The sequence below is a fragment of the Lotus japonicus genome, chromosome 1 (assembly GCF_012489685.1).
Source record: "Lotus japonicus ecotype B-129 chromosome 1, LjGifu_v1.2".
Classification (NCBI taxonomy): Eukaryota; Viridiplantae; Streptophyta; class Magnoliopsida; order Fabales; family Fabaceae; genus Lotus; species Lotus japonicus.
Window position 1 is genome coordinate 133,719,638 of NC_080041.1, and position 10,427 is coordinate 133,730,064.

The following is a 10,427-nucleotide window of genomic DNA, read 5'->3' on the forward strand; positions in this document are numbered from 1 at the left end:
CAAGAGGGTAGAGGTTAGTACATCAGACTGAACCAAATTATATAATTCTGGCTCATGTTTAAACTTTCAATTTTTTATCATAAAAAACATGCATTATTATGAATTCAAACACAAATAGGGAAAAAGTCTACACTCATATACTCTATACTCCTCCTATTCAAATAGTGACACATGACCCTACTTTTTCCTTTTTTTGTAAATTTTAAAAAAATGTAAAATAGATAAAAAAAAGGGTGTCCATAATATGCACCACTTTTAAAGTGGTGTAGTTTTACATCACTTTTTTTAACTTACTATAACAGGTCAACATATCTTTTTTTAAAGAAATTTAATATATGACAAATTTTTAATGATATTTTTTCTAAAAAAAAATAAAATGTTGACCTGCAATACCCGATCAAAGTAGGTGGTGTAAAATTACACCACTTTAAAAGTGAAGCATATTAGGGATAACCTAAAAAAAACACAATGTTTATGAAAAAATGAAAATTTGGTAGGGGAATTGGGCCGGACAAATTGACCCACCAATTTTTTGTTGTTGTATTGAATTCGGGTTTAGTTCAGTGAATATGGTACGGGTCAGTTTTTCCGGGTAGGAACTAAACAAACAAATACACGTTACTTCTCTTTTTCATTCCAATAATAATAATAATAACTCCTTCGTTAAACCCTACTCTTCAGCTGCCGCCATCCACGGCCTCGTTTCGCCACCGCGCAGCGCCATCGCTTCACAGCTTCACCGCCGCGTCCGATCATCGTCCCTCAATTCACTGAGTGTGATTGCTCTGAAGCTTCTGCAGTGATGGCCGATAAGAAGCGGAAGGAGAGGGACGGAGGCAACCGCCAAAAGAAGAAATCGAAGACCACTCAACGGAAGAAGACCGGGCCTCGTTTACCTTCATCTTTGCAGAAATTGGTTAACGGCTTAAACCCTGCCCCCGAGCCCAGTAGCGTCGATTCCGACGACCAGAGCGATTTCTATGAGTATGAGGAGGAACGGGCTGAGGAGGAGTCACGGAAGAACAAGCGATACGACCCTGTATTCGTCAATGATGAACTTGATAGTGAAATTGAGGTTTTCCTTTCAAACCCTTACTTTGAATGCGTATTTGTTTCAGCATTTGGATGGATTATCTTGTTGTAAATTCATCTGCTACATAATATTTGTTATATTTTGGGGTATATTAACTGATATTAGAGCATGGTATGATGAGGGTAAGTGGCGCGAATGCTAATCGTATCTTTAGGGATTAAATTTTAAGTGCCATAGTTTTTTCCTAATGTTTCTGTCAAATAGTTTTGTTGTTTTATTGCTTTGATGATTGCCTCATTGATAAATTTATATATCAACTTATCTGCTCTCTCTTTACTGGTTTATTGTCATTTATGTGTCTATTTTCATTTTTAGGATGAGATTGTGCCATCTGACGATGAGAATGAGGATGATGATGATGATTACTTTGGGACAAAGAGGAATGCCAATGCTCAGAGTGATGATGATTCTGGAGAGGAAGATGATGGAAGACACGCAAGGATGTTAGAAGGAGTTACTGGTTTGCCAATTGAGGCTTTTGAAGGTAAGAAGACAACTGTTTAACTTTTGCATTAGTATGTTATGCTTTATTCATGTAATCATGTTAGAACTTTGAGGCATCTGGTCAGTTCTCTGTTCGATTTACTGGAAGATGGATATAAATATTAGAGATGCAAATGAATGAGTTTTTAATATTTCATTATTGTTTTAAACTTGCAAGGATGTTATTTCATAACTTCTTGAGACGAGTCTGGCCAGTTCTTATATTGGAATTATAATAGCCCAAAAGCTTTTCTTAATCTACACAACATCAACAACTAACCTTTTCCCAGAAAATTTTATATATGCTTCAAGAGGCTGATATCTTATGCCTTTAGGTTTGTTTTTGGGAACATATTATATAAGTTATAACTGCTCTGATTTTGTACATGTGAAGAACGCTGAAGCAGTTTTTGCTAATTAATGGTTACCACTTACTAGATACAATCCTGCTGCTGCTCCATAGTCTGTCTATTTTGTTTTTAGAACCATGAATATGAATATGATACACTTTTAAAACTTCATCATAATGCAGATAATAAGAAGATCAAGAAGAATGCTGTTATAACAGAGCTCTATCCAGAGTCTGAATATAACCCTAGTCGTGATGTTGTGGATGGTGATGGACATGTTAGCGTTGAGGACCTTCTTAGTACTCTTCGTGAAAAACCTGATTATCCAAAACTTAGGAAAAGATTTCAACAAATTGATAAGAATGCTAAATCTATTTCTGCGCCACTTCCAAAGCCAGATCAAGAAAGGGAAGAGAGGAAGGCAGCATATGAAATATCAAAGAAAGATGTTACGAAGTGGCAGCACATTATTCAGAAAAATAGAGAGGCACCAAGTATTTCCTTTGGTGAAAATGTAGATATAGGGTTTTCAACTGTAGGAGCAATAGCTTCTGAATTTGAACCTAGAACTGATTTTGAGAAGAAAATAGCTGCACTGGTTCATGATGAAAAAGTTATGGAAGCTCATAAAAAGGATGGCTCTAGGCTTCTTGAAATGAACAAGGTATGGATTTCATTTGTAGTAGTGGATCATCGAATCTGGAATCTGAATGCCTTTTCGAGGTTCCCTTGTTTTCTCTGTTGTATGATCTAAAGTCTTTTTTTTGTTAACTTGAATCAGTTGTGGTTTGGCATCCATGTATGATTTTTAAATTTCAAAATTCACAGCATTCTTGGAAGCATTTTAAATTAGAGAATTCATGGTATTGCTGGAAGCTTTTTAAATTTCAAAATTCAAACTTGAATTTGTTTGTTAGATTGAAGGTCGCGTATAGTGATGAAACATATTTCGTATTAATAAGATTGTTCTCCCCATCAAGATTAAAAGTAATAATTAGAACTGACTCTTGATGTTGAGGGGGAAATAAAATGCAACTTATACTAACATGATCATTTTTTTGGGCATCTGTATCGCCTTCACAAATAATTGGATAGGCAAGTCCTTCCCTTTTAATCTTTCTTCTAACTAAATATTTCTTTTCTTTCCCCCCTTATTGAACTCTGCTGAAAAATATAATAATTTGGATGAATAGGTTATCAATTCTTTTAGGAAAATCCTATATTCAAATACTTCTGCCCAAAATTAGTAATGGGCTTCTGCCAAACACATTCCATAAGCTGCCTAGTAGTAGACAAGCCATAAATCTCTGGACAAGCAGATGGAAGATAAAGTTTAAATGCTTTTAAGATGATCTGGTAATTCTGTTGAATTGATGCCTTAACTTCATCCAAGTTTTAATTTAGATTGCCTTACAATGTTCCCTGTGTGACTTTAGGAGTCTGAGATTAAATTAAACACCAACTACATTTTAAAGTTATATTGTCTAAGCATTGCTTTCAATCCATGTTGTTAGTGATGCATATGAATTGAAATTTTTGGTCTATGGCTGCTGTATTTCAATTGTTTTATGTAGTTTATGATGTCTGACAGGTTTCTATAGAAGATGAGAAGGATAGGCAAAATCGGATTGCTAAAATGAGGAGCCTTCTTTTTCGCCATGAAATGAAGGCAAAGCATATTAAAAAGATAAAGTCTAAGACATTTCATCGTTTGTTGAAGAAAGATAGATTGAAGGCAGAATCTTCCCGAATGCAAATGGACCCCGAAGCTGCTAAGGAATACGCTATGAAACAGGAGCGCGAAAGGGCAGAGGTATATCATCATCCCTCAAGAATTAAGAGCTGGAGAAAATTTTCAGAACGAATGCTGTTCACTGATATATATATATATATATATATATATATATATATTATATGTCTCTTATTGATTAAAAAAGGACATTGTTTTTATTTATTCTTTTCTCACTTCCCAACTTGATACAGGAACGCATGACCCTGAAACACAAAAACCAGAATCGGTGGGCTAGGCGTGTTTTGGAACGTGGTTTAGATAACCAAGATGAAGGAACTCGTGCTGCCATAGCTGAACAACTTCGAAGACATGCTGAATTGACTAGAAAAATGCACACCATGAAGGGTAGTAGCAGCAGCAGTGATGATATGAGCGATGAGGATGATGAAGATGAGAACTCTGCTGGTTCTGATCAGGATAGGACTTACAAGCTTTTGGGAAAAGCGAAAGAAAAGACAATGAAAGTGTTAGAGGAAGAGGACGAAGCTCCCAAGTCAGGATTGCTATCCTTACCTTTTATGGTAGTTATCAGTTCCATCTCTCTTCTTATTCCTTTTTCCCCTAAAAGAACAATAAACAATCTTGCCCTGTATCCTAATCTTCCTAATCCTGACAAGACTTTGGGTTAAAAATTTCAAGTGATTTGTTCTATTAGTACTGGATAAAGGGCGATATCTCCAACTGTGAGGAAGACGCATATCTTCTGCTTCTGCTTATGTTTGTTTTGTCTTATTGTTTTCTATGGTATCCAATTTAGAGTTTGAAATATGTCAGTGAGGAAGGTTTACTTATTGTTTTGTGGCCGTCCATTAATTTCTTCTGGTGTAGAGGCGTGGAATGGAGAAAAGTAAAGAGGCAGCCGTTGGAGAACGCAACCTTGCTCTTCAAGAATTTGAAGATTCCTTGAAGAAGCTTGATAATTCTGGTGGCTCAGAAGATGTAAAAGCTGCATCTACCAGTGGCCGAAGAGTATTCGGAGCTACTAAAGCTCAGATATCTGATGCCAGTAATAAGGTTAAGTCTGATAATTTTTATGGTGGCAGTGACAGTGAGGATGACTTAGGGCCCATGAATGGGGCAAGTGACCTTCTGCAGATGGATGTAAACACTGATTCAGTCTTAGTTAAAGAAGACACTGATACTCACCAGGAATCTATTTTTAAGGTGATGAAATTCCTATTTTTTGGACTTCTTCTTGAAGTTTTTGTCTTGATAAGTATGATACATTTAATGCATTTTTTGTTCACAGAACATTGATGAGATAATTCAAAACCCTGGGCCAAAAACTACTATTGATGTCTCCATATTTGTGTCTGATACATGGAAAAAGGTTTAAGTGCTGCTATAATATTTTTTTGTTTAAATATTTTTAATCTCTTTTATGTAACAATAATATCTTCCATATAAAATTTGGGTGTTTTGTCTGAGGCTGACTCATGTACTAATCATGCTCAGGCAAAAAACAGAAATGATAAAGACATAAATACCAGGAAGTCTCCAAAGCCTGCAGAGCCTGTTATGCAAGATATAAAAGTATGATCACTTTCTGTGTGTTTAAGAATATAAACTGCATAATTAGTTTAGCCTTATCTTTTTGTCCTTTTATGTCCTAGGATAATGAAAAGGAAGTGGGAGAGGATAGTGATACAGATAGTGAAGGACAGATGGTGGATGGAATTCTGTCTTCTGTATCTAAGCCATCATATGAACTTCCTTCTCAAGAGGAGCTCCTTCGGTTAACTTTTGCGGGGGATGACGTAGAAGATGATTTTGAAAAGGATAAGCTGGATATCCTAAATGAAGAAAATCCTGAGCCAGAAAAGCCTCTTCTACTTCCTGGCTGGGGCCAATGGACACATATACAGCAAAAAAAAGGGGTACCGTCTTGGATGCTGAAAAAACATGAAGATGCCCAGAAAAAAAGGGCAGAAGCTCTCAAGAAGAGGAAGGATGCTCAGCTAAAAAATGTGATTATCTCGGAGAAATCAGATAAGAAGGTTAGTGGAACAAAATACATGCATGCAGTAATTTTTTTCCAATAAAAAATTTGAGAGTTATTCTCAATGAGCACTTTTTAAACTTCGGGGTTTGCAATGATAGTTAACCTCATTAAGATTTTTAATAATAGTAATATTATTAACATTGTTACTATCTCCTTTCCTTATTAACCGTCTAGAAAGAGAAAAAACACATTAAAAAATGTAGTTAATATTGTTAACTTTTAAAAATATTACTTGTTTTCCTATTTTAACCTTTAAAGTGTATTTTTATCTCATTTATTCTTCTCATGAAAGCATTATATGTTATAACATCAATTCATGCTCCCTTGAAATTCTAAGTGGACATATATAAAGAAACTGTTTTTTTCTCTCAGTGTTAATAACGAACAGAGGTAGTATTTCTTACCGTTATGTTTATTACTGATATTCTAAACTCTTAATTTTGTATAAGAGGCTGCACCAAATAAACGTGTTTTTCCCATATCTTGACATGCAAGGCTGAATAAGTATGTGAAGCATATGAGCACAAAACAGCTCTCATTTAATGAATCCGTTAGGCTTGATATACTTTTAGAATTAGTCATAGCATATATATATATGTAAAAGTTTTTATGATAAGGAAAAGCCTATGTTGTGTAGGTAGGAGAGAGTAGTACTTCCATTTTTATTATTGGTGGGTGTTGTTGATGTTGGTGTTTTCTACTTTCTTTATTTACCTTTTCTTTTTGTATATTTTCATGCTATAATGTTAGTTTATAATTTAGTGTTTGAATCATGTTGCTAACCACCATTTGTTCCCAATTATCTGCTGACCAGTTCATTAAATTTTTTTTTTTCAATCACGTACTTACGCTGGTTTTAATTTTATACTTCTTTTTTGGGATATGGCAGGCTGAGAAACTCCATACAAAAGTGTTGCCTTACCCTTTTACTTGCAAAGAGGTCTTTGAACAAAGCATACGTTTGCCCATTGGACCTGAATCCAATCCCGCAACTGTAATGGGAGCTCTTACCAGACCTGAAGTAAGTGCTTTAGCACAGTTCCTTTGCCAATTGACTGTAATTTTCCCTCATCTATACTATCATGCCTTCATATGGCTTTTATTTTGACTGTCCATATATATGCTACAGCTTTTCTGGATTCATGCCTTCAAGGACAGTTTCTTTTTCTCTGGATAGTCCTTATTGTGGGAGATTTTTTGAATACTGTTGATGGTTTTTTTTTTTCTGGATTCATGTCTTCATGCTAAATGACACTATTTGGGGAATTTCAGCAACATGCGTGCACATTTCTCTTTTATTAATCTCTTCTACTTAAACTCATGTGTGTAGGTGGTGAAGAGACCTGGCGTTATTATAAAACCAATAGAGTTTGAGGAAGTGAACCCTCATGAAAAAGCAGAGCGACGGAGGGGAGACAATCACAAGTTGAATAAAAATAAAGGCAATGGTGGTAAAAAGACCAAGGTCAAGGGAAAAAGTTAATGGAGGCTTGAAGTTTTGATTGTGACCCAGTTGTAGGAACACTCACTTTGAAGTTTGAAGGATAAAAGAAAACGCCAAAATTGAAAGGAAGAAAAAGAAGAGGTAAGCTGATGCCATTTGAGAAACAGAGGAAAATAGAGTTCGTTAAGAGTTTGATTAATTTTGCAGTTAACAAAAATGTTTATGTTAAAATTTATACTTCCAAAATGATATCATATTTATTATTTAAAAGGTCGTAGGGAAGGACATGTTATTATGATTTTTATTGCTGTTAAGGCACATGACCCTTCTATCATGTATGCACTTCTCCCTCAAATAAGTGAAGCGAATACTTTTGGGATCCCTTTCAAGTCCAAGCTTTGTTCTTATGTATTGAAGTTGGATTTCGATGATCCAGATCCCCTGCATTTACTTTTTCAACTGCATGAATCTTAGTGGTAAACTCATGCTTTCAGTTATAGTTACCAGTTGCAGTAAGGATCATCCATGATGAAGCTTATTGATGTGCAAACACAGCCAACAACTATATTTGAATATTTATAATTTGACTCTGTTCAGCTAGATTATACTGCACTTTAATTCATTAGATGAAGACATTCATTCAAAGATACACGAGCATACCATTTGGTGTACACTGAGCAAAGCAGAATAAAAGGCACGAGTAATTTCCATTATTTTCATACTTTTTATGGTATAAACATTTATGGCTATGCAACCATGTTTTATGTTCTGGATGTTATGTTATAATGTGAATATGCATAATCTCATGACACTGAAGAAATGAATTCAAAAGCTATGATTTAGACCTGTCTTGGGACATAATGTTTCCTTTTAAGGCTAACCACATTGTCAAAGTTTGTATGCTGTTCTATAACTCTTCAAAACTAGATTGATGTCGTATATGAAGAATTGGATTCGCAGTGGAACTACTTACATGATCATGTCTTCTAGTGTAAAAAAAGACAAACAAAGTGCGAGGAACATCAAGATATTAGCATAAAGAAAATCCTTAAAATAATTCTTTGTGCATTTTGTAAATGACCTAGCGTAGGAGTCCACAAAAATTGTCCTGGTCCAAAGGATGTGAAAACATGGGCAACGTGCATGCATCGATATCCTTTCTATTCCCATCCTTGTTTTGTACCCATATATAACGCTTTATGACTTGCTGACTTTATATTATTATTTTAGAATAAAAAATACATTATTTTTTTCAATAATATCCTTATTTATTGGTATCTATTACTATATAACCTTTTCAAGAACTATATACATTAATGTATGTTTTTTTTTAATGTAGTTATTGAAAAAATATACATTTATATAAATCACAATATACAATAATGTAATTTTGAAAAGATATCCATAATATTGATGATAACAATTTTTCACTGAAATATGGGGCGTATGTATTATGTAATACTAGCAAGACCCTTGATTGAGACTTGATGGATTAAAATTTTCTAAGTCCTAGGTTCAAATCCTATTGGTACCTAGATACCCAAAAAAAAAAAGCAAGACCCTTGATTGGTGATATGAATTCGCTCTATTTTAGCTCACATGTTTGATTTTTTTTTATAACAAAAATGGTAGAACGGAGAGAAAACACGTGCTAATTACCGGGCAGGGCGCGTGGCATGCTAGGGAGGCCAGCAGAGACACACTCTTGGAAGGAGCGTCGGGGATCTCCCCAATGAGGATTACCTACCAACTGAGATTTTACTGATCCTAGGGAATTCGAACCCTCAACCTATGAGAATGTGAGAGTTAAACCCAGAACCTAAAACCAGTTTTGTTAATTCATGTTGGCCACAAATTTGAGTTTTACAAAGGTTATAAGTGATAATTTAAGGAATAAAATATATTAATCACTCCATCCATTTGAAGGCTATTGTTTTACTTTCTTTTCGAAATGGATGTTGTTTTTAGAATTTGAAGTATATTATCTTATTTTCTTCTATCTATGCATTCTTTTACCGTTACATATTTCACCTATCACCTCACCTTTTCATATATTTCAATTATGTTTAGTTACTTAATTAATAACTATCATTCTCTTGTTGATATAACTCAATTTTAAATAAGAGTACTTCAACCACAAAGGGGTGGCACAAGTGGTGAATGTGCATTTCCTTAAGGAATTTCCTTAAGGGATTTCACATAGGCTTCTAGCCCGGGTTCGATCCCCTCTGAGGTCAAAAATAAAAACCTTTGTGGCCAGGGACATCACTACCGTATCCTGAGTCAGATTAGTCACGTGGGGCCCCTTTCCCCCGTGGAGACTGGTGGCCAAAGGAGAAAAAAAAAAAAGAGTATTTCAGTCAAATTATGCATTAATTAGTGAACTATTAAACTCTTTAAACAACATATATAATGGAATGGAGGGAGTATTAAAATGATTGGTGATTTTAATATTGTTTCGACCCTCGGACCAGTCGTGTCCACTCCCAATCGTTTCAGGCCACTCATTCGATCAAAGATTTGTGAGCGAGAAAACCTTGCTCTTCGCCCCACAAATAATATTATCATCACTTATGTTCGGTTTATAACTAATGGTGTTTATGTCACTTCTCCACGTCCCATCAAAGGTCCATCCATCTGGCCTCAGACAGAAAACGTGAAGCTCAAGGCATCGAATGACACGTCCAACAGTTCAAGCTTTGCCTAGTCGTCCGAATTGGGCGATTGCTAGAAAATACAACATGTGATAAGACCATACCCCGCACTCATTACTTCATCAATATCCTTAAACCTTGCCAACATACAAAATGCAAGTCCTAAAATATCACGAGGCACACAATATCTTTCACCTTTCTTCTTCAACAGATCCTTCATTCCTCGATCTCTAGCTTAGCGATGAGAGTGTCATTGCGAAAACCCTTAGTCGGCGGATAACGACGATTCCATTCCTCTCACCATACATCTCACCAAGAATCTCACTCGTCTGAACAAATATGTACAAATGCATCCATTTATATTTAATTTATTTATAATTGGGGATTAAATGGAATAAAGTTAAGTATTTTATAATTAAATTCCGTAAAATATGAATATATGATGTTACTTTAGGTGAATGGTTAACCACATCTGATTACTAGTTTCTGTTAGTAGCTGGACGGCATATCAATTGTTGACTTTCATTATGTTAATTTTACTTTATTTACTTGTATCGAATTGATTTTTAGTACATTAGAAAAGTTTATTTTTATTCTGATTAAAATTAA

The 10,427-nt window shown here is 35.0% G+C and overlaps 1 protein-coding gene across 1 annotated transcript; it reads left to right on the top strand.

Annotated features, from left to right (window-relative positions):
• Positions 1–639: 639 nt before the first annotated feature.
• On the top strand, positions 640–7,595 carry LOC130731100 (uncharacterized protein C57A7.06). The gene is made up of 11 exons (XM_057583285.1): positions 640–1,075; positions 1,409–1,577; positions 2,109–2,590; positions 3,518–3,739; positions 3,910–4,239; positions 4,547–4,882; positions 4,968–5,048; positions 5,174–5,251; positions 5,332–5,715; positions 6,610–6,741; positions 7,051–7,595. The coding sequence occupies exons 1-11, from the start codon at positions 803–805 to the stop codon at positions 7,201–7,203; spliced, it is 2,640 nt and encodes an 879-aa protein (XP_057439268.1). The 5' UTR covers positions 640–802; the 3' UTR covers positions 7,204–7,595.
• The last annotated feature ends 2,832 nt before the right edge of the window (positions 7,596–10,427 follow it).

Bases quoted from the DNA above. Each gene is read 5' to 3' on its own strand.
- LOC130731100 (XM_057583285.1), top strand. From the start codon at position 803: ATGGCCGATAAGAAGCGGAAGGAGAGGGACGGAGGCAACCGCCAAAAG. The intron at 3,740-3,909 runs GTATATCATCAT...AACTTGATACAG, and splicing joins AGGAGCGCGAAAGGGCAGAG to GAACGCATGACCCTGAAACA. The intron at 4,240-4,546 runs GTAGTTATCAGT...CTTCTGGTGTAG, and splicing joins TGCTATCCTTACCTTTTATG to AGGCGTGGAATGGAGAAAAG.